Source organism: Saccostrea cucullata, unplaced genomic scaffold, assembly GCF_032062105.1.
Source record: "Saccostrea cucullata isolate Sc308-1 unplaced genomic scaffold, CSIRO_AGI_Scuc_v1 ctg554, whole genome shotgun sequence".
NCBI lineage: Eukaryota > Metazoa > Mollusca > Bivalvia > Ostreida > Ostreidae > Saccostrea > Saccostrea cuccullata.
Genome location: NW_026931577.1, coordinates 1 through 25,097, shown reverse-complemented (window position 1 = coordinate 25,097; position 25,097 = coordinate 1). Strand labels below are relative to the sequence as shown.

General features: G+C 32.9%; 1 protein-coding gene across 1 annotated transcript; it reads right to left on the bottom strand.

Annotated features, from left to right (window-relative positions):
- Positions 1-1,668: 1,668 nt before the first annotated feature.
- On the bottom strand, positions 1,669-23,026 carry LOC134233028 (probable serine/threonine-protein kinase pats1). The gene is made up of 6 exons (XM_062715025.1): positions 22,831-23,026; positions 22,353-22,565; positions 7,971-8,077; positions 5,313-6,512; positions 3,801-3,863; positions 1,669-1,737 (listed from the first exon to the last, which is right to left on the bottom strand). The coding sequence occupies exons 1-6, from the start codon at positions 23,024-23,026 to the stop codon at positions 1,669-1,671; spliced, it is 1,848 nt and encodes a 615-aa protein (XP_062571009.1).
- Positions 23,027-25,097: the final 2,071 nt, after the last annotated feature.

The window sequence follows — 25,097 nt, the reverse complement described above, 5'->3', positions numbered from 1 at the left end:
TATTTGTTTACCTCCAGTGTGGGATCAACTAATTACAGTAAACTGCGCCCCCCCCCCCAAAAAAAAAAAACATTGAATAGTGGACCTATACAAGTGAACAACTAAAAAATCGTAGTATGATACTTTTTTGTGAAAAATGTTTAATATTCTAACAAAATCTATAACCATATAATTTAAAAGGGGCAAAAGGGTTAAAACTGAGGAAATTCGGATTTATATGGAAATGTTCTTTTTAAGGTACATGTATGAGCACACTTCTGCCCCACAAAATTTTTTTCATGAATAGAAACCTTTTGATGTTAGTTTTAAATTGAACCCTAAATAAATTTGGGGCAGGCCTGTGCTCTATGTAAAATTTGACTATTTAGCCCCCCAAAATGTGATAAATCAAGCAAATTCCCGATTTTCTATGATTTTGGGGCTATAGATCTCAGGTATACAAGTATGGAACTCCAGGATTTTTTCCACTTTGATAAAGTACAATACCTAGACTACCTATTAAGCAAAAAATTTTTGGCCAAAAGACCATTTTATAGGGCATATTTTGACCCTTCGTGGGCCAAGCTCTTTTATTTTCAAACATTGAAATATGTCTACTTTCACACTGCAAATATCGCCGCTAGGGTCCCCATGTGTTTACACAGACCAGCAGCAATAGCCTGTGGCTATATATAGCCACCGTCTAAAAACGTCTTGGTCCACGAACTTTTATGGCAACCCTCATGTGTTCAATGTTTATGTTTCTGTGACAGTCGGACAGATTGACAGACGGACAGACGACCAAGATTTAATGCCCCTTACCTTCACAAAAACAGGAGAACAGCAATTTAAAAAAAACAAATATCAATAAGTATATTAATTTTGTTAGTATTGAACTGAAAAATACAGTATTCATCAAGTGCACGTGAATATAAACGTCAGCTACAGTGAAAATAAAGTGCTGTTCAGTTTACTCCTGCAAGGGTTCAATTCAAATAAGCAAGATTTTTATGTACCTTGTTTGAAATTAAACGTTTTATTATAATAACATTTTATTAAATTGTTTTAAAATCATGTTTATTATATTGTTAAATTACTTATATTAAGTTACTTGAAAAATATCAATGAATATATTGATTTGCGTTCAAAGTTTGCCGAAATAAGTAGAACAAAATGTTGGTTTTTTTTGTGAAACACTGATGCCCCCGTATTGTAGCTTATGGCTGAAGCGTTTAATTTTCTCAAATGCACTTCAAAGGTCAAGGTAAAAAGTGTAAGTCTTGTAAAAAGGACACAACTGTGAAACATGAAAACCCAAGTTTAAATTGCAAGAGTTATGGACAAGATAATTTTGTGGATCAAATTCAAAGGTCAAGGTCAAAAGGTCAAGTCAAAAAATTTTTACCCTCTGAAAGGTCTTAGCACATTGAATATGAATACATTTGTAAATTATGTGAACCCAAACCCAAATATTTATTAATAATAAGAATAATATAATAATAATTTACTCTAAATATTAAATTCATAATTTAAATTTGAATTTTGTATATCTGAAGCTAGCTATAGTGGGCTTCCTGCACGCTTAGTTTGTCCATCTCCTTTTTCCCGCCAAAGAATATGCTATACAGTTTCTATAGTGCATGACAGTTTTAACTAAACAGTAGTTGTGTGGTCCTTTAATTTGTAGTCTCAATCAGAATATTCCCATGTTTCAACATCCTCTGCATCCTTTTTCCATTTAACATATCTATTTCTTCGCTGAAAAATATGAAGAAAGTTTTATTTGAAGAAAACAATATGTTCATGATACAGATGCACATATATAATTATAAAGTGCCCGTTTAACAGTTTCATAGACTTATTTTTTTTCTTATTTACAATGAATTTGAAATAAAGACTGTTATAGTCAATATATAGTAAACGACTCTAGATTAATTTTTTTGGTGTTGTAATCAGTTTTAACTTTGTTTTCCCTGTACCGTTCGGCTTAAGTAGAATTATGTAGAAAATATATAGGGTTTTTTTTCATTCAATCAATCTGAAGTCATATGAGAAGTAAACCCGATACCTATATTATATTAGCATCTATTAATTAAAGAATAGATGCCTTTATTTTATGAGGAAAACTTTGTTGCTGCTATTTGAGTTGGGTTAGCTATAAATTAGATCGGGTTCGGGATATCTCAAATTCCCCCTCTTTGCCCTGGATCCTAAGAACGAAAGGTATACGATTTTTGTAGCAGACAGAATTTTCAAAAAATATGCTTTCAATCACGATTGCTTCTTAAATAAATTCATAAAATAGTATAGACAAATATCGGATTTGATGATTAGATGCATGGATGGATCATTCTTTTTTGAAAAAATGCGAGATTGGCTAGGATTGAAATTTTCTTTGTCAGCATACATGTGGCATAAGTTGTGTTAAAACTTGTTAACCCTTTAGTTTACGAGCATAAAATATATCAGATTGAGGAATATTTTGTAATTATGCATTAAATATATCTATATATAAATTGGGCATTATCAATGAGAAATCGGGGGGGGGGGGGGGTAATACAGTACTCATATGAACAAAACTTTATAGTCAGGGTTTATCATTTTTCAAAGCATTTATTCAATTGAACATTCTCACATCTCAATTGATGCAATACGTAATATCGTGAATACCAATGGTGCTCTAACTTACTACCGCTCTTTTGTGGGGGAGTTCTAAATTTCTGGGGGCACATGGCATGACATTGTTTTAGTAGTGTCAATCGAATGATTCTAACAATTTAATGAAGAAAGCACTATGTTTTGCCAGATATTGAATTCCAAATAATAGATGGTCAAATAAGGAAAGTTTAGAATATTTTATCTGCTTTAAAATGTGACGATTTTCAATGAAAATTTAATGAGAAGAGTCCGCTTAGTTAAAAATATCGTTAATAATGTAATACTTTAGGATTAGGATCCTCTCAAAACATTATTAGGCTAGTTAGGCAATTGTTTAGCAAGGTATTCCGCCAGGATCCATCTTGCATTGCATCCAATAGCACTTTGCCCCCACCCAAAAGACATTTCCTACCTCCATCGCGAAAGAATTCCGCTAAGTTAAGTAATCGCGATATCAAGTATGTGGGGATCTTTTAAACGTACTTTGCAATAGGAAAACAAAAATCAAACAAACTAAAACCCCCAAAAGCAAAATTATACCTTTTCCAGATCTGAGGATTAACAGTGAAACTTCAAATATTGTAAGGGTAATTTTCAGAATAAATCAGGCTATAAGTTATTTTCATGCCATAGGAACTTAATTCATATTTGGCTTAATTTATGCCCCCTATATCATGTAAATTAAACAAAACAATCAACCAAGAACAGCCAATGCTTTATTCAAACTTCAATCAGTTTTAACTTTGTTTTCCCTGTACCGTTCGGCTTAAGTAGAATTATGTAGGGTTTTTTTTTCATTCAATCAATCTGAAGTCATATGAGAAGTAAACCCGATACCTATATTATATTTGATATTATATTACAGAAAACGCCATGAACATAAAAAATTCCCTTTTCTGAGAGACTGTAGGCAATCTGAGTATATTTCCTTTGTCGAATATAAAAAAAAATCCCATATTCTTGACTGGTTTTCTTAATTCTTCATTGAAAATAACAGTTTAAAGTATGGTTTTTCATCTTATTTACCTACACATTATACCCCAAAACACCTTATTTGTACAAGCTAAATTTTTAAACCATCATTATAGGAATTTATTTCTTAAATTTGGTAAATCTGTATGCATCTGTCAGTTACTAGATCTTGACCTTATAATTGTATTTACCTTTACCAAGTCTGATCTCCTGGAAAATAAACGCTGACTTTTTTTGTGCTCTTGGTCATTTTCCTGTTTGAACAGAATACAAGAGTACATACATGATTATGTCATTTAATTATTAAAGTACCGAAATTAGTAAGACAGTGTAATAGATCTTTTGGAAATTGTGCACAATCACTTTTGAATGAAATTTTGTATGAAATGTTTTCGTACAGACTGATATGTTAAATTAACTTGATCGTCAATTGTGGTACCAACTTACCCCTGAAGATCATATTTTTAACATACATGTTCATGAACCTATACTTATTGGGAATGCTTCTACTTAAAAATAACTTCTGATGACTTTGCTGTTCTTGAAAATATTTTATGTTATTTTTCCATATATTCCATGTAAAATTAATTGTCCATCGTGGCAAAACCCTGTTCCCAGAGATCATGATTTGAACGAAATTTAATCTTAACAACCCGAGGATCCTTAAATATAAAGATTTTTCAGACATGCCTGTTCTTGAGAAGATTCTTATAGATTTCTCCTATTTACTCCTATGTAACACTTCAATCGTCCATTGTGGCTCCATTCCCCCCTTTGGGGTCATGATTTGAACAAACTTCAATCTTTATCACCTGAAGATGTTTTCAATAAATACGACCAATCATGTATTTGCTGATCGTGAGAGAACTTTCGAATATTTTCTTATACCTACATGTATGTAAAATAAATTGATCGTCAACTGTGGCCCCACCTTATCCCCGTGGGTCATGATTGGAACAATCTTAAATCTTCATTTCCTGAGGATGACTTTACATGAGTTTCCTCTTTCCTCGACCAGTTGTTCTTGAAAAGATTTTTAAAAGATGCCTTTATTTTTTCACGATTTGTAAATTTCACCCCTTGGAAGAGGGTTTAATTTAAAGAAACTTGAATCTCAATTTTCCCTTAAGATTTTCTGTGCCACCTTTTTTTGGAATTGACCTAATATGAGGCTATGAAATTGTGAAACGTTTGATTTACAACGGCGACGACAATAACACAGAACGGAAAACCGCGACCAGGGTCCACTATTATAAAACATGCTTAAGTCTGAGAATGCTCTCAAATCTGAGAATTTTCTCAAATCCAAAATTCTTAGACTCAGCGGCAGTCATAAAAAGATGAGCAAAATAAAAATACCTTAACCTCTTTTATTTTCAAATTCTCAGCTGAGTAATTCTAGAGTTGAGTTGAGAATATTTTTTTGAGAATTCTCAAAGCTTTATAACGGTGGACCATGAAAATCTCACTTGAACATTCGGTGAGCTTTAAGGTTGTTCTCCAACAAATCTCATTTTAGTCGATTTTATGAGAGTTGTAAAAGACAATGAAAATTAATTCGTAAAACATATGATAATTATTCAAATGCAGGTAATTGTAACACAATAATGATATAAATCTATGTTTACAACCACATACTTAAGATTATGAATGTGCAGTTGTAATAATTTTTTTTAAAAAAAAAGACCCTTGTTAAATATTACCTTTCTCCAGTACATAAGCATTTGTTTCCAGCTTAGATAATGGAGATTTCTATCATGTTTTGGACATAATGAAGATGACTCAGAAGGATCAGCTAAATAAATTTCTACAGCTTCTGACTCACGAATGAAAACAGCATCCTCGCTTTCCTCTGTGACATTGGTTGATTTGCACGTGAATCCGGGAAAATATTCAACCGGCTTATGAAAGGTTTGCGTTAGTTGTTCCAAAAATGATTCAATCTTACAGCGAATATCCAAGATAGCATTTGCTTCCAATGGTTTTGAGTTGCAATTATATATCTGAAGGTGAATTTGTGAACTGCTTACACCCAAGACTATTCGATGGCAATTGTCTGTATACTTTAGAAAGGCAGCGTTTTTGAAAAGCAGCGGAAGTTTACCATCTTCTTGTGCTTTCCAGTGTCCCATACTTGCTACAACAAGTCTATAGAAATAAAAATGTGGTAAAAATTGCGGAAATTTAAATTTTAAAATGCTAGTATGCTTAGAATTTTCAATTTGTTCAAAATCGTTATCTGCCAGTTCTAGTTTATTCACACTTGGTACATAAAGATTTTCATTCCCAACCGCGATCAGGCCAAGTCGCTGCATATATAACAAAACCTGATCTTTATAAAGAATCATTTCATGTAATCCCAACTCCGTCCAAATTGTTATAATATGATCATCTTCTAGCATTCCTGTTTCATTAAAAGAGGTCCATTCTTTCATTGTGACTCGTGTTCTGTGGTTTTTATCAGTTATAACATTCTTAAATGCATTGACAAACCATTGGACATCAAGGATTATAAAATCTGAAAGACCTATTTCATTGAAAAATAGAATTTTACCACAATCATGATAGAATCGTAGCATGTCCAAGATATCTTCATTTTGTTCCGGAATAAGAGTCTTAAATTTGTTTGAATGGATTAGTTTCAAATAAGTTATTAGTCGTTCAGTTTTGAAACTGCCTAATTTCCGATCAAAGTCATCCCATTGTTTTGGTAATATTTCGCCCCAGGTTGATTGTTTCTGTATCATCTCGACAATACACTTTTCCAATCTTTCCATTTCATCTCTGCTTTCTCCCGGTTTTCCTAATTCAAAGTAGTTCTTTCTATGGAGATGTTTTTGCAATTGATTAACATCTGGGAGTTGTGAAAGAAAGTTGTCGAACCTCTCAAACTTAGTTTTGCACTAAAGTAAATTAAAAAGATTTAGTTAAGTATATTCAACATGATACTAAGATACTAGATGAAAGCAAGGGCAAGCGCGTGAAAATTTAATTTTCTGATAACCTGATAAGCTGATAGCAAATATATTCCCCAAAGGTATCTTTCTTGTTCTACTGGCATCTAAAAATACTTATAGAATGACAAAATACATGTACTTCAAATCCTGCATTTTATTTAGGAACAGAAATATGTAATTGAAAGATATACATGTATATACAACCACTATTATATTTTCCACTTTTAAAAAAATCGGCGTTGATTCCTTTTGTGGAATAAGGTAGATGTCTGTTGTATTAAAATGAATACAGGCCTAAAAGATTTATGGATATTTAATGAAAAAGAATGTATCTTGAAAAACCATTGAGATATATTGATCAAATAACATGAAAAATTAAACATGTTTAAGGGCATCAGAAATGCGTTGTTGTATATACATGTTCGAAACAAAAACACTATCCATCAATCAACATTTATTTGTAGGTTTATTGGCACAACTTACTTTTTCTTTCAAAGCATGAAAAAGGTAACGTAGATTTGAAACTCATGAATACAAAGGATTTATCAATAAAACTTTAAATCTTATAAGCAACAAAACCATAATGTGTCAAAAAAGCATTCTAAGGAAGTGTAGATTTAAGTTTGTTTAAATACCCCCTCCCCTCCCCAGAACCCATTTTTATAATATATTTAAACTTTTCAATACTGAACTAATTTTTGTTTTTACCTAGCTATAGCCAGTTGCTCAGGTAAGAGATGTGGCCCCTGTTAAGAATTCATGTCAGCTTTAAATTAAAAGTGGGATCGGACATAAACGGAGAGAAGCACATTTTGTTTTTTAATCAGATATCACAAAGTATTCCTTTTTCATCGCTAAAATAAAGTTTTGATTGAATAATTCATTAATGATGTTTTTATGAAACGAAAAAAAAAATGTATGGTTGATGTCATTTTCATTAGAATATGTCAGCAACTTGGATCCGCTAACCGGAACTATAACTATATACTCATATGTGTTTTTTTTCTAGGCTGCTAATCAAAAACATTTAATTAAATTCACAATAATATCTATGCAAAGTGAAGTCTGGATATATTTTACAGAAATCGCCTTGTACCTAGTGTATTTCTAGAGGAGTTAGAAAGAATATTTGTGCTGCCGTTTCGGAGCTTATCGGCACAATTTATCAAAATATAAGTGTAGATAGTTATGGGACTGCACTACAATTTCTCTGAATTGTTCAAAATTTGTAAATCTCTTTTTTTTAATCTATGGTTGTCTATTGAGTTACAAATTTTTTCTGCATTTTCTAGATATTTGTAATATTAGATTTTTTTTTATTTTAAGTATTTGATTTTGATTTTCTTACTTCCATTTATTTTTTATTGTAATCATTTACAATAGATTGCTATAAATTCATATAACCTTCTCTGTTTGCTCACTGACGAGATCCTTGTGGGTACCGACTAAGATGACTGGACTCGTTTTATCACAATATGTGCTGATGGACTCCATCCAGAATTTGTAGTAATCTGTTAAATATAATTATAAGCTAAATCTGGAAGAAGTATGTAAATAATATGTATACAGTTAGGGGGTTGTCATTTTTTTGAGATATAATATTGATAAATAATACTTGATTGTGAATCTTTATTAAGGTCTTCCGTCTTCACGGAAGACCTTATAGTGATTCTATTGCTTCTTCTTATTATTATTAGGGTCTTCCGTCTTCAGCGGAAGACCCTTCTATTATTCTTCGGTTTCTTTTTTACCTTTTTTCTTTTTATTCTTTTTTCTTCTTACAAAATTTGTGCAGGCGATTTCTCGTAGATGGCTCGTTCGATTTCCTTCAAATTTTCACTGTCGATGCGTTGTTATCTGAAGTTAATTCCGGCAAATCATTTTTTTTGAAATTCACTTCCGGTCGGAAGTTATCGCCCTTTGATCGAAATTTAGTGGACCTTCTTGTCTGTGATGGAACTCAAAAACGGCTCAAGCTAGAAAGCTGAAATTTTCAGGGATGATAGAGGACATGTTGCCATGTTGCACCTGGGTCAGGATATTTTCCGGAAGTGCCTAGTATGGAAGCTCGTTAGGGGTCAAAATTTAGGACACCTTTTATGAATGATTTTTTGAGACATTTTGCATTATATCTTTTAAAATATAATTATTTTGTTAGAACATACTGAACAACATTTGTGCAAAATATCAAGGTCTTTAATATGATATCAAGAAATAGGGGCTGACTCATCAAATAAAGGGCTGAAAGGGGCCAACATTTTTTATTCAATAACTCTTTTAAATTTAATATTTTGTTATACATTTCTGAAGCTAAAATGTTTATCCCAACAATTTACAACTATATATTATGGTTTTTATGTCGTATGGTTCATAATTAGGGGCCACAAGGGGCCAGAATGCCAAATCTTTGACGCTTTATATCTCGAAAGTGAGAACTATTTTGATAAATAATATTGAACAAAAGATGTTCAAAATCATGTTCTGAACAATATGCAACCTATCATTTTTCGCTAAACATCCCCATTAGGGAGATGAGGGGTTGGCCCCTAAATATTTCTTTTGCAAATAACTCGTAAACGAAAAAGAATCTCTGAATAGTTGTTGAACAAAAGGTGTTTAAAATCTTAAAAGCTTTATGATGAAATCAAGAAAAAGGGGCTGGGCGCTCAAATTAGGGGCCAAGAGGGGCGAGAAGTCTTCAATGAATTACTCTTAATGAGTTGATATTTTGTAATAAATTACTGTAGCAAAGATGTTTATCTCAACCATTTTCAACTATATTTTATGATTTTTATGTCGTACGGTACATAATTAGGGGCCACAAGGGACCAGAATTCTAAATCTTTGACGCTTTATATCTCGAAAATGAGAAATATTTTGATAAGTAATATTGAACAAAAGATGTTCAAAATCATGTTCTGAACAAAATACAACCTTTCATTTTTCGCTAAACGTCCCCATTAGGGAGTTGAAGGGATGGCCCCTAAATATTTCTTTTGCAAATAACTCGAAAACGAAAAAGAATCTCTGAATAGTTGTTGAATAAAAAGTGTTCAAAATTCTAAGAGCTTCAAGATGAAATCAAGAAAAAAGGGCTAGGAACTCAAATTAGGGGCCAAAAGGGGCTAAAATCTTTTTTCGATAACTCTTTAACAGTCAATATTTTGTTATACATTACTGAAGCAAAAATGTTTATCTCAACAATCTACCACTGTATATTATGATTTTAATGTCGTATAGTACATGATTAGGGGCCAAAAGGGGCCAGAATGCTAAATCTTTGACGCTTTATATCTCGGAAGTGAGAAATATTTTGATAAATTGTATTGTACAAAAGATGTTAAAAATAATGTTCCAAACTATATGCAACCTTTCATTTTACGCTAAATGTCCCCATTAGGGAGTTGAAGGGTTGGCCCCTAAATATCTCTTTTGCAAATAACTAGAAAACTAAAAAGAATCTCTGAATAGTTATTGAACAAAAAGTATTCAAAATCCAACAAGCTTTAAGATGAAATCAAATAAAAAGGGCTGCACACTCAAATTAGGGGCCAAGAGGGGCCAACAGTTTTCAATCGATAACTCTGTAGCAGTCAGTATTTTGTAATACATTACTGAAGCAAAAATGTTATTCTAAACAGTCTAAAACTATATATTATGATTTTTATTCCGTATGATACATAATTAAGGGCCACAAGGGGCCATGATGCTCATATTTGACGCTTTATATCTCGAAAATGAGAAATATTTTGATAAGTAATATTGAACAAAAGATGTTCAAAATCATGTTCTCAACAATATGCAACCTTTTATTTTTCGCCAAACGTCCCCACTAAAGAGTTGAAGGGCTGGCCCCTAAATATTTCTTTAATTTTGCAAATGACTCGAAAACGAAAAAGAATCTCTGAGTAGTTGTAGAACAAAAAGTGATTAAAGTCCTAAGAGCTTTAAGATGATATGAATAAAAAGGGCTGATTCCTAAAATTAGGGGCCGTGATGGGCCAAAAACCGATTTTTAAAAATCTTTAATGTTCAATGTTTTGTAACAGATTATGGAAAATCATTATTTTAGAATGAAAATCTCAATCAAAATCTTATTTCATCTCATCAAGAATCGGACGGAAGACCCACTCGTTGCTCGCAACGAGATCGTATCTAGTTAAGGTCTTCCGTCTTCACGGAAGACCTTATAGTGATTGTACTGTTTCTTATTATTATCCTTTTTTTTGACAAAAATTTTGTGCACGCGATTTCTCGAATACTATTCAGCTGTTTCTCATGAAACTTTCACAAAATATGTGTCATTATATGAAGTTGTTACATCCGTAGAAAAATTTGGAAAATTCGCTTCTGGTGCCAAGCTATGGACAATTTCCTGATTTTAAATTGCGATTTTGTCGCGCACTTTTATCGACAATGGCAGAGTATATGATATGGAGACTTATTGGAGATGATAGATCATGACTTTCTGGTTTGCAGAATCACCTTTTCGTGCGTCGTCAGTGCTTCCGGTCGTTACGAGATGCAAATTTAAAAAACTCGTATTTTCTAACTTTTTTGTTTTTCAGTATTTTTCATTTGTTTTTGGTATCTTAATAGAAATCCTCCTTATAATGCTTACTATTTAATTTGTTTGAATATTGATAAATCTAAACTCTAGATATTAGCATTCAAAAATCTGAAGCGGGTCCAAAATGGCGGCTGTCTCAGTCAACGCCGACATTTCGCAATAGTGGTTTATGGAGTCAGCCGAGCGTTTGCTTGAACAAAAGTAACATAAGTGTAAATGGAATGTAAAGGAATACTTGGATTGTCACGACGTAGTTACGTTGCAGTTCTGTGTCAAACTAACGTCTTCTATAATTGGTTTTGGCTGGTTTTCAAATTAGAGAAAGAAAAGACTAAATGTGCAAATGAAATTCGATACCTAATATCTTTTGTGCATTACGGAAAAACAGATCTTAAATCATACAAAAAAGAATATAAATTAATATTGTCAGTATACATGTATATCTTAACCACTCGGTTTTTCCTGTGCACACTTGTGTCATATTAAACTAATAAATAATACAAAAATAGGAAAACGATTTTTTAAAATATCGCTTCATGGAGGTTATTTTAGCATTCTTCCATCAAAGACCTGATTCAAGTTATTTAGCATAAATGATATCTGATTCCTTGACCGTCGTAGGGCGAGCCATGTTTTTCGGTTAAACGTTTCAACCTTTTTCGATTAACTAATCGGGATAATTCACTTTGGGGAGAAACAGGAAATTGAAAAAAAATCATAACCGTTTCACAGCTTTAGTGTTATACATGCATATCTACAGTTGGAATTTGTTAAATGTGTTAAATATACTTTTTAAACCTCGAATCTTAGGCTATAAGAACGTTGTTTTCTTAATTTCATTGAAGCTATCACACATATTTAATAGAACATACCAAAGAAAAGGGGCGAAGATTAACTCGTGGCGTTTGGGGCTAAATTTTGAATAGTGACCCGTCTTTCATAATTTGAAGAGAGAAGCAATGTTTCGTTAATATATATACAAGTAGATTTAGAGTAGAGGTCCCGATAGCGTTATATTTAGTGCGTTGGAATTTCATGCTGGCGACTTGGGTTCAACCCCCCTTGTGTGCATTTTTTTTTTACTTTTTCAGCTCGATTTTATACTTTTTCTTTCCGGAATTGGACGGAAGACCTCTCGTTGCTCGCAACGAGTTTCTCATCTAGTTATTATGTTCCCCGAACGAAGTTGGGGAACATATTGTTTTTACTCTGTTTCTTATTATGTCGCCCCGAACGAAGTCGGGGACGACATATTGATATTGTACGCATGTTATTTTTATCCAGGCTGTTTCTCGGAGATGGCTGGGGCAATCTTCCTGAAACTTTCCTCAAAGGACGATCACTGGTTGTAGTTGTGCAGTGAGGTCGTTCAGTTCCAATATGTCTACCGTTGCCATGGAAACCTGTAAAAAGCGACGAATTTTGTCCGAGAGTGTTCTCTCTGGTCCCTTAAAGGTTCGTAATGAAACTCTTTTTATTTTAATGATTAGTATCTGTAGTTGTGCGCCTTGCATTTAAAATTTTCAAATACTCGATTATTGCCATGGAAACCAGGGGAATGTTAAAATTCTTTAATTTCGATTTTCTCAATAACTACTCAAGCAATCGTTTTGAAACTTTCAATGTTAATTCCTTGCAATGTGTCAAAGTGATTTTTTACTTTTAAAATAATTGTAATGAGTCGCTCACAGTTGTCATAGAAACGAAACAGAAAAAAAGGTTAAGATGTACACATGTGTTCTCCAAGGTCTAGGTCAAAGGGTCAAAGTTCTTCGTGTCCAATAAAAGTTCTTTTCACAAGGATTACATATTTGAAATAAGAAAGCCCTAGCCCTTACCGTTCAAACGTAAAGTACTATGTTCAAGACGACCCCCCCCCCCCTTTTGAAGCGCACTGCCAGTTAGAATACACATATCTAACATATACAACTTACAAGTAACGTTTTAAAAGTTTCATTCATAAAATTCAGTTCTCCTGATGTGATTTCATAGTTTGCCAACCTTCATTCTTCCTCTGTCTTGTCTCTAGATTTTATAATTATTTTATTTTATCTATATATAAAATAACGATTGTCAACTGCATTTATTAGCATTTCGCATTTTTTTGTATATCTATAACTTGTATATTATTAATTTCATTAGATAGTGCAAGTATAAACTAGTGCTAATTGTAACGGGGACCGTTACAGATGTTCCCCAAACGCTCCCCAACTCCCTTTTGGTGCCATATTCCCTATAAGCTTCATTTAATAAGACAAACTCTATGCATTTGAGACTTTAACAACGTTTACCCAGAAGTGTACCAATTTCATTCAGATTTTAGCATTGCACGCGTGCGCATGTGAATGCACGTGCGTAATGACCATATCATCTTGTCTTCACAATCTATAGATTTTGATATACTAAATATCAAAGTATTTAATCCAAAAGTATAAAAAAAAAATACGCTAATTCAAGTGTATTTTTTATTTTACTTATTTCACGTGCACGCACGTGCTCACATGAGCATGGCGACAATACTTTCTTGTAGAAGTCCATTACATGTATCTATGTTCTAAATCTCACCCCGTTTGGTTGAAAACCAAGGGAGTTATAGCTGTTCAAAGTTTCCGCCGATCAGATTACAGCGCACGTACATGCACGTGCATGCATGTGCATGGTGACCATGTCTTCTCGTAGAAGTCCATTATATCTATCCATGTTCCAAATCCCATCTTGTTTGGTTGAAAACCAAGGGAGTTATAGCTATTTAAAGCATAAGCCAATCAGATTGCAGCGCACGTGCATGCACGCGTTTTTATGATAATTGCTATATATCTTATTGTAGGATATCCTAATACATGCCTATATTTAAAATTTCAAAGGATTTCGTCAAAAAACAAGAAGGATATTGAGATTTTAGTTTCAGCCAATCAGAGCGCAGCACACGTGCATGCGCGTGCGATCTTGCTTTTTTGACCATGTCATCTTGTCTATGCTTCTAATATATACTTCTAATATGAGTTTTAAAGCATATCATCGATAATTTAAATAGTTACGTCTGTATCAATTATATTGGACATTTCTCGTGTTGCACGTGCGAGCTCTTGCAAGCTCACGTGCATGCACATGCTTTCATGATATTTCTTTTATTACAGGCTGTAGACCTCCCTAATGTATGACTATGTTCAAAATTTCAAATGATTTTATCAAAAAACAGGAAAGATATTGAGACCTTAGTTTCAGCCAATCAGAGCGAAGCGCACGTGCTTGCACGTGCTATCTTGCTATTTTGACCATGTCATCTTGTGAATACTACTCACATATCCTTACATTATAAGTTTCAAAACATTTCGTCTAAAAATAGAAAAGTTACGGTTATATCCATTATATATTGGTCATTTCAAGTTTTGCACGTGCGCGCTCTTGCAAGCACGTGCGCGCAAAATGACCTTGATTCCGCAAATCTACATTACATTCCTACTTACCCTAAAAAGGTTTCCCCTTAATCGGATGTGTACTTTACAAGATCATTCGCGGACAAAATTTTCCCGAGAAGAAAAATAATAATAATAATAATAACTAGATGCGATCTCGTTGCGAGCAACGAGAAGGTCTTCCGTCCGAGTTGTAGAGATATAATTAAACGAGCAATATCTGAAAATTATAATTTTCGATGAAATTCATCAAAAGCAGGAATTTATCGTAATATCCGATTATCGTATTATCGGAATGACTAATACAGCGTAAAATAGAATTCCGGTTAATCTGATTGACTTATATACCGACAAATAGGAATGTTCTAGAATAATGACGTCACATGCGCAATTAGGATGCGCGTACGGTTCAAATATTCAAAATGGAGGATATCAATATATAAGCTGTCATATCATTGGTTGACCAATCACAGCCATCGTTAAATGTCCACCATTGTAACTAAATATAAGTTGTTTACTTCTAAAACGCGAGGACATGTTCTGTCAAAACAGAATGCTTATAGATATGAGCTAATAGTTTCTGAATTAGTGCATTAAAAATCACAAGAAATATACCGTTGGAAACCTCTCAAAAAGATCTATATGATAGACTGATCTATCGAACAGGTGTGATAGCTTCAATGAAATTAAATATTAAATTAAACAACTTATTATCGCCTTTATTTGTTTCGACGCTAAGAAAGTAAATTTAATACATTACACACACTTATCTACCACAATTACACTAAAGCAGTAAAACGGAAATTAAGTTTTAAGATTGTCAGTGAATTGCAGCGTACTGAAGGGTGAAAGTCCATGTAGTTTTTTTACTTGTCATGTATCATTTAGTCAAACGCTCAGCTGCCTCCATAAACTCCGAAATGGCGGAGTTGACAGAGACAGCCGCCATCTTGGGTCCGCTTCAGATTTTCAAATATAAATATCTAGAGTTCTGATTAACCAATGTTCAAACAAATTATATAGTAAGCATTGATCAAAGGGTCTCTATTATCATTCCAAAAATGAATAAAAAATGTTGAAAAACAAAAAAGTTGAAAAATACGATTTTTTCAATTTGCTTCTCCTGACGACAGGAAGTATAGACGACGAACGAAATGTCGCGTCCTGGATGATAGATATCACGATCTATTATCCCTGATAGTTTCATGTTGATATCTTTTACCGTTTTTGAGTTTAATCGCGGACAAAATGTCATTTTAATTTCAGGAAATTGTCCGTAACTTGGCACCGGAAGAGAGTTTCCAAATTTTCTCTCGGATATAATAAATTCATGTTACAGCACATCTGTCCTGAAAATTTCATGTAATTCCATCCAGTAGTCTTTGAGAAATCGCGTGCACAAAATTAGAAAGTCAAAAAAATAAGAAAAATAATAATAATAATAATAAGAAACAATAGAATCACTATAAGGTCTTCCGTGAAGACGGAAGACCTTAATAATAATAATAAGAAACAGAGTAAAAACAAGATGTTCCCCAACTTCGTTTGGGGAACATAATTAGAAAATTGGTACGTTATTTCCATAGTTTTTATTCATTCATAAATCCTAGGATCCGCTCCTACAAGTGCGCTTAGCCTTGATCAATACTGTAAACAAAACATTCATCTCGCCGAAAATGTTCACGATTCCGCTAAACTGAGAAAGTTTACATATGATTTATCATCTCATAAGAAACATCAGCCCTGTACAATGCAGAAATGCTCGAATTGAAGGTGGCATGTCAGATTCGTTTTCCGGCAGAACCTCTAAAAATGAAAGTGAAATTTCAGAGTTCTAACTGGCGTTATAATACACAAAATAATTCGGCTGATCTTCTTAAAAAATTACATTTGCCAAGCTTTTTTGGTAGGAAAGATACTGCCAATTATTAAGTATGAGGCTCAGTTCAGTACATCTGCCCAATTTTTTTTATGCAAGTCTGCAAATTTAGGAACTTGTAATTTTTTCCTCCACTACTTTCTTCTTCTACCGATTCTAAAAATAAAATGGGATGTACCCAATTAAGGTCTTCCGTTTCCAACGGGAAGGACTGATACGACTCGATGGTTGTCCAAGCTTAGCTAATGGACCATTGTTTTAGTGATGATAAAAATGAAAGTCTTGTCCAGTACGGGGCGACATATGCTATCGCTTGCAATAGCAGATTTTCTAGTTAAGGTCTTCCGTCTCCAACGGAAGACCTTCTTGTTATTCTTCGGTTTCTTTTTCCCTATTATTAAGGTCTTCCGACTTCCTTCGGAAGACCTTATTGTTTTCCTTCTGTTTTTATTTATTATTATTCCACTTTTCATAGTACAGGTCATATCTCAGCTATGCGTTGACGAATTTTAACGATTTTTTCGGGGATGATGCATTTTGTGAATATCTCCAGGGGTGTCCCTCACTTTTTTGAAATTTTTCTCTGTTCGCGATTTTTGGGGAAATTTGTATTTTTTAAATGGAATTTTGTCCCAAAAATTTCTCGAGAACGGCAAAAGATATGTAACTGAAACTTGCTGAAGTGATAGAACATCGATTGTAGATGTGTTGATCGACCTTCATTTTTCGTCGTTTTGACTTCCGCAAACGGAAGTGAATTCAAAAAGTCTAATTTTTCAACTTTTTTGTTTTTCAATATTTTTCTTTTGAATTTACAGGGTTTATAGAGCGTCTTCAAAGATATCTATATATGTTTCCATTTTTTTCATGCGTGCGTTTATTGCAAAGATATGACCGAACCAAAATTTGTCTTACTGTAGGGGGTTCGAATCCCGCTCGGGCCGTTCCCCAAATTTTTTCTTTGTTTTTGTTTTTTTTTCAGATGCAAATTACTTTTCACTCTTTTATAACATGTTTGAGAGATTTTGTCGATTTTTAAAAGCTATATTTGGAGATATTTTGTGGAATACCTGGAACAATCACGATCTGTGTTGAGAACCTACTGTAAATGAACGTAAACGAAAAAAATACTTATGAAATCTATTCCATGGGATGACACAGCAAAGATTGCAAAATAGAAGTCGGTCGGAAGACCTGCTTGTTGCCCCAGCAACAAGAACGAATCTAGTTATTATTATTATTATTCTTTTTTTTAGACAAAATTTTGTGCAGGCAATTTCTCGTAAACTATTCGGTGGATTTCAATGAAAATTTCAGGAATTATAGGTCATTATATGAATTTTATATAAAATTCCGTTTGTTGGAAAATTCGGTACCAGTGCCAAGTTATAGGCAATTTCCTGATTTTAAAATGCAATTTTGTCTTCGAGTGTTCTCGAAAACGGCTAAAGATATTAACTGGAGACTTATTAGAGATGATAGACCATGACTTATAGATGTGCAATTTTGACTTCGTTTGCGTCGTCAATACTTCCGGTTGCTACAGGAAGTGAATTCAAAATGTGCACTTTTTCAACTTTTTTTGTTTTTCAATATTTTTCTTTGATATAATTAATGTTAATGGAGACCCTACTGGAAAGGCCTAATATATAATTTATTTTAGAATTGATCAATCCACACTCTAGATATTCACATTTAAAAATCTGAAGCGTGTCCAAGATGGCGGGGCGTCTCCGTGAACTCCGCCATTAAGCAAGTCCGGTTCTAGAAGGTCAGCTGAGCGTTTAGATGAACGAAACTTCTACCAAAAAGATTTATGAAATGTAAAGGATTCTTTAGATTGCTACATCGCAATAACGTTGCATTGAGTATTGTTTTAATATGAGTTTTCTATTGAAATTTCTTTTGTCTGCATCTCAAAGTAGAATACAACATGACTACAAGTGGAAATACGATGACAACAATCTACAAACAATCTGCAACAAACTTATCCTAAACCATGGTTATAATACTTTTCAATAATTTCGTATACGGCCAAGTAACAGTAAAGCTTTGAATTCGGTAAGATTTTCCACGAAGAGAAACTTGCCTGACTTGATATTCACTATGTTTCTGAAGCATGACTTGACTTCTGTTTATTTTTCTTTACGCAGGCTTGTGACTGACATATTAAATGAATAGAAAAGACAAAAATAAGAAAAACATTTTTAAAAGATTATTTATTAAAGGTTTTATAAATATTCCTGTAATAAATGCAAGTTATTGACATAAATAGTATCAGATTCCTTGACCGTCGGAGGACGAGTGGTTTCTTTTTTCATTCCAGTCTTTTCATGAACGTGTAACTCATCTCCACTTTGGGGGTAAACAGGATACAAAATTCGTGGAAAATCTTACCGAATTCAAAGCTTTACTGTTACTTGGCCGTATACGAAATTATTTTTGTATAATGTGATAAATATTCTCGTACTTTCTAACGCTCGAAATTCTGGTTATAAGAACATACATTTTTAATTTTCATTGAAGCTATAACATCCATCAAATAAATCAAACATTTCAAAGGAATAGAGTTAAGAACTACTTGTGACGTTTGGCATGAAATAATGCATCATGACCCGACTTAGTAGTAGACAAATGGCGACAATAGTGCAGAAATATATAACATTGGCATGCCTGTATATACATATCGAAAAAAGGAAAGAAAACTGTATCATCTGTTCATCATTAATAGATTATCTATCCTGAATATTACTGTTAAAATTCAAGTTACAAATTCCGATGTGATCATCTTGACAAAAGTTTGGCAAGCTGGCTGTCATTTTACAATTCCAAACTGAATTCTAAAAAAAAACGTAATTTATGTTGGAATTAAAAAAAAGCAATCTCGCGATATTCGAATGATAAATTTGAAGCGGGTTCCCAAAGGTGTAATGGGTACCGCAATGGATTTTCACGCTGGCGACCCGGATTCGATCCCCTGTGTGTCCGATTTTTAAAATCACTTTTTCAGTTTGATTTTACGTTGTTTTTTTCTGAATCAGACGGAAGACCTCTCGTTGCTCGCAACGAGTTTCGTTTCTAGTTTTTCATTATAATTTTATTGATTATCATATTATACAAGGAGAGGGTGTACATAGCCATTGCGTGTTGCCCAATACTGATTGAATTTCTCAATAAAAATATGTTTAAACTTAAATCTGGAAGACTGTTGCTGAGGTAATTTCATACATGTACTTGCATTACAATGCACATTAAAAGATGAGGCACTTTGAAAAATAAAAAAAACTGCGTTGAATTTTGGACAATTTGACGCACTAAAAAAAACAAACAAACAAGATCATTTAATAATATTTGAACCTTGTTAGTTAATTTTTCAATTATGACATCCCTTCAGGATATAGGAGATAAAGACGTTTAAAAAATTTTTAGAGTGTACCAACAGATTCCTTGAAATGTTATTTGTCATTTTTTCGTACCTTTAAAACTCTCTCTCTCTATCTATCTATCTCTCTCTTATTCATTTATCTATCTACAGCGAACATGATTACACTTTTATGAGAGTTACGGGGACTTGTTACATAGAAAAAAAATATTTGACATTATCAGACAAAATGTCACACATCATATAAGGGAACATTTTGTAACATGATCTTCAAAAATTTCATATCGAAATATTTAAAATTTCAGGTAATTTAACACGAAATACTACAGTATATAGTACTGATGGTGTAAAATCACAGTCAATTTCTTTCACTTACATGTATGCAGTAATATACTTTATCACCTGCATACACCTGCACACAGAGTTTATATATCTCAGTTGATTCGATACGCAAGAGCATGCCCTACAGTTTGTGTACGTATGAACAATTTCTTAAACGAGGTTCTTCAAACAATAGTATCAGAAGCTTCATTAAAAGTAATAATTTTGTAGGTTCTACGGTTGATAAATTGACCTTATCAGCAAATACAATTTATCATTAAGTCAAATGCTGACTGACATTTTTCAGACTAATTGTTCGTCCATTATTTTTACATTGAATTGGCGAAGGATGTTTCCGTTATTTTCCGATTAGGAAACAGACAAGGAGCTCAAGGCGATGTGACAGGTCGTCAGGGGACGTTCACTCCTCCATGGCACCTTATCCGACCTCTAATGTTGATTGATCTTAAATCTATTTCGTCATTTACACATGTTTCAATATTAAAAAAAATCATGCAGTCAAATAACTTCTTTATCTTAATCTTCTATTGTGTTGCGCAGTGGATAGAGCGTCTGCTCTAGAGTTGTAAAGAAAGGAGTTGATCCTTATGTTGCGGGTTAAAATCCCACTGTGGAGATGGTCCTTCAGATAAGATTGTGTAGACCGAGATCGAGGTCCCTTGTCGCAGTAGATACCGTGAAAAGATCCCTTCCTGCTCAATGGCCGTGAGTCCGAGTGTAGGACAGAGTTTACACCTCTCCACCAGCAAGTGCTGGCGTCTCTATGTAAGTGAACCATTCTCGAGAAAGACGTTAAACAATATACAATCAATCAATAATCTTTTATTTTATATCTTAAAAATCTAGAATTGAGAAAAACGTAATCTTAAATACTCAGTCAATAGCTCGGCAGAGTATAAACAGACAACAAACGACATGATCAGTAGGGATCTTCTTCCTGTCTTCTTCTCGTACTCGATTTGGATAGATGCTTTAGGTTATTTAAAATTATCAACATAATGCTATTTATTTTTAAAATCTAAGATCTGAAATTTTGTTCAATATATAGAATGTACTTTTCAAAGTGCGTTAAATGTTTATGAAGACTCTAAACGCACTGTGAAAAATATTTCAAGATATGTATATTTTTCACCAAAATTTTACGTACATTGAAAGAAAATTTCAAACTTCTTCGAATTTGTTTTAATTTTAATGGACTGTTTAAATTTAAAGTGTGTTTCTACAACCATACCAGATTATACAATGTAATTCTACTCTAATATCATAACATTCGCGTTTAGTACTTTTCTCTTTGATTTGTTATAATTTGTATTCGCGGTTACATACAATTTATAGTTCTTGTGTATCAAACATGATACATGCCTAAACATCCTGTTTAAAAAAATAGTTTTATGGCTTTTTATTGGTATGTATTCTCTGTATAAAGGATCAAAATGAACTGGAAATTGACTCTTACTGATTTTGTTGAAACCTGGTGAAAAAATTACATTGTCGCCATTTGTCGGCCTATTTAATAAAACTAGTATTGTAAATGATCATTTCATCTTGTATCCATGGCAACAGGTCACCTATTTTTTGCATATAGGTTGAAATACCGAATGTGTTATATGCATTTTCTATACAAGAAAGTTGTGAGATAATGCCAAATGATATCAGAAATTGCTTTTAAAAGGTTTGGATACATTATAATATGCTCAAAACTGCAGACACTGGTGGAATATTTTGACACTCTGAATTTTACCCTTATGCTTCCATATAAATATTGTCAATGTAGCCAGCTGTTCTTGAGGAGATTTTGACATGTTTTAAATGTATTCCATTGCAAATTTTTTATTGCATTCCTATGTAAAATTTTATAGCCAAATTTAGCGCCATTTGACCCCCGGGACGTAATTTGGAAAAGATATACATGTACATTCTAAGTAAGCTTTCCTTTAAATTTGAATCTTTCAAGCTCTGTCTAATTTTTTTCAATTTTCTTGAAAAGAATATTAGTTTAGTTTTTTCCTTGTACATCTGTATAGTAAAAATTGTATTCCTTATTGTGCCTCAACCCAGAAGGCCAAAAGATTATTACAAACTTAAAATTTAGACTTCATAAAAATGCTTTCCTATGAATATGTGCAATCATGGTTGCCTTGATAAGAGGACCCTGTCTCTTCATTTCATCAAAAGTTAATATTTTGTATTTTTCTACCTCTATATGTCCAGTTGTCAAATAATGCTTCTCTGGAAAATGTCTTCTCTGGTGATACCAGCTCAGTTGGTTCTTTTGACAAGTCAATAACAAGTATATACAACGCTCTCCTTGATAGGTAAACCTGATGACAAGCATAATATGCACTCTGTCCAGCAAAGTCTGTAACACTCAATGTTTTCTCATTTTTGTCGGGATAATTTCCACTGATTGCTTTAAAGAAAAAAAAGTTTTCTTAGGCCATCTTTAAAAAATGATCATTTTCCCTCTCCAGAGTAAATAACACCTCTCGGTGATAGGTATGTGGGAAGTTTTTTTCCAAAGAATTCAGTTTGCTTGTTGATAATATTAAGGGCTGGGATTGAAAAATAATTGAGTTGGACTATTTTCAGTCAGTCGGTCAGAAGAAAGCAAATAAAATATATCCCAAAATTTAATTTAAAAAAAAGTCAATGAATTTGGTGCTGAAAAATATTACCGATCATTTTGTTTGTTTCCTCAGATATTTTGAATATACTCTCATGGGTGTCTAGAGCAACAGTTGACTTAGTCTCAGGAAATTCAACTAAATCTCGATTTAGGAGCCTTTCCAGAAGAGTGGTTTTTCCTGCGCCTGCACATCCCACGATCATTAGTCTTGATCTGTAGATCTTCACTGCGTCCTTGCCTATCATATTTTCAAACCTTTCCCTTGCTTTGGTATCCCAATTCAATATTTCACCAGGCACTAAAAAAGAATACATATTTGAAGGGGTTAAGACCTATCTCTCAAACGGGATATTCCAAATGGTATATAACCTTATTGGCCTAAATGAATAAATATTAAAGACAGGCTACTGAAATGTATGCTACCACACCCTGAAAAGTTAAAGAAACATGGGAAAAAAGAAGTCTGTGTGTCTCTTATTAATTTATGATAAGCAAGTATATGCTGACAAAACGTCAGAGATACTCAAGCTGTAAAAGTCAACTAGGAAGTGTCAATTATATATTATATGGTATAAGATGAGGGCTACTGAGTTCAATCTTCTGTTAAATAAAATACATGCACATGAAACAAATTCGTATTTTGAATTTAATTAAAATAGATATAATTAATCGTACTACTTTTTAAGCTGAATTTACGTTACTCACTTTCAGGAATATTTCATAGAGCAAAGTGGCCGTTTCTTAATTTAATAAAATATTTTTTTATGTTGATATACTTCAAACTACATATTTTCTGATTATTACGTTTTTTATTGTTACTGAATGACGTGTATCACAGCATGTAACACACATCAATCCAAATAGCTTGTTACAAGCCTACAGGTATAACGTTTTTCAAAGTGGAAAGGGGCTTAAAAAATCCATATAACTTCATGTAGTAAGATTTTTCAAAATTAAAAAAAAAACGTATGAGGAAGAATTAACATTTAATATGTGCAATTATCTAACTATCGCTCAAAGTGCACATGCACATCATTCTCAGGTCCGTGAAAAGCAAGATCAGTAAGTGGAATACAACCATACTTTTTCTGGCTGTTCATAGTAGAATTTGTTAACGATGGGGTAACCTGCGTCACCTTTCAGAGTAAAAAGTTGACTCGTCCAATGATGTTTTGTCGGTTACTGTAAAAGAGATTCCTAGGCAAAGGAAAGCGCGAAGAAACTGTTGCAGCTGCGGAGCTTCACTCATTGTTCATTTGTGATAGAATAGAAACCGACATTTAACGCTTAATATCTTTGAATATATAGACATTTACAAGATAAGCTTCATTTTTGTTTCCAGAAATATTTTAATCTACAAAAAATATTTATCCTTTTGTGTATTTAAACTGAGTTTGTCTTTCATTTCCAAATGAAGACCGTTGGTAAAGATTATTATTATTTTTAAATCGGTTATGTCGTTTAAGTTATTATTCTTTTTTTATTCTTGTTCTTATTTTCTTTTTACATTTGAGACCTTATATCTTGCTTAATTCTCAACAGATTGAACTTACATTTTTAGTTTTTTATATAGAAGTCTATCGGAAAGTTTGCATACTTACAAAACAAACTTTGAGTTATTTCTTTTTAAATGGAAATTAATGGGACTTCAGACAATGGCTCAGACACTACAAAATCTGGAGGAGAAATACTTATTAATTCAAATAATTGAAGCATTGGCACTGATGTGGAAGTCCAATTCAAAACTTGAGATTTAAGAAAAAAAAATAATTGTTTTAAACCATTATTTCAAACATTATTTACTATTGCGTACCAAGATCATTTCCAAAGTTCTTTTTTATAGTTGCTTCTAACATGTATTTAGTTTTATATTTTCTTATAAAATGGAAAAGTACTTTATGGAAGAGTGCCTTACACATTGTGTATAGTAATTATAAACTAGTGATAAAAGTAAAATGATATTAATTAATATAATAAAAATAGTAATAACTAGATGAGATCTTGCGAGCAACGAGTGTCTTCAGTCCGATTTCTCGATAAGATGAGATGTAATTTTTACTAAGATATTCGAACAAAGAGAATTGTGCAAAGTTTTCCTTCATTAAATTTCCTTCTTTTGATTAATTTTCCAATATCTTGAACATCTTTTGTTCAACAGGTCTGGACAATTTCCAAATAAGAAACTCAAGAGCGATAACTGTGAATGCTATAAATACACAACACAGAATAAACAAATTGCAAGTCTTTCTGACCAATCAGATAACAGCATTTTGACAAACCCGTGAGAAAATAAATAAAACACGTTTTTTAAGCTTT

Bases quoted from the DNA above. Each gene is read 5' to 3' on its own strand.
- LOC134233028 (XM_062715025.1), bottom strand. From the start codon at position 23,026: ATGATAGGCAAGGACGCAGTGAAGATCTACAGATCAAGACTAATGATC. The intron at 22,566-22,830 runs GTAATATTTTTC...TTTTCTTTAAAG, and splicing joins GGAAACAAACAAAATGATCG to CAATCAGTGGAAATTATCCC. The intron at 6,513-7,970 runs GTTATATGAATT...AATTTACTTTAG, and splicing joins TCAGTGAGCAAACAGAGAAG to TGCAAAACTAAGTTTGAGAG.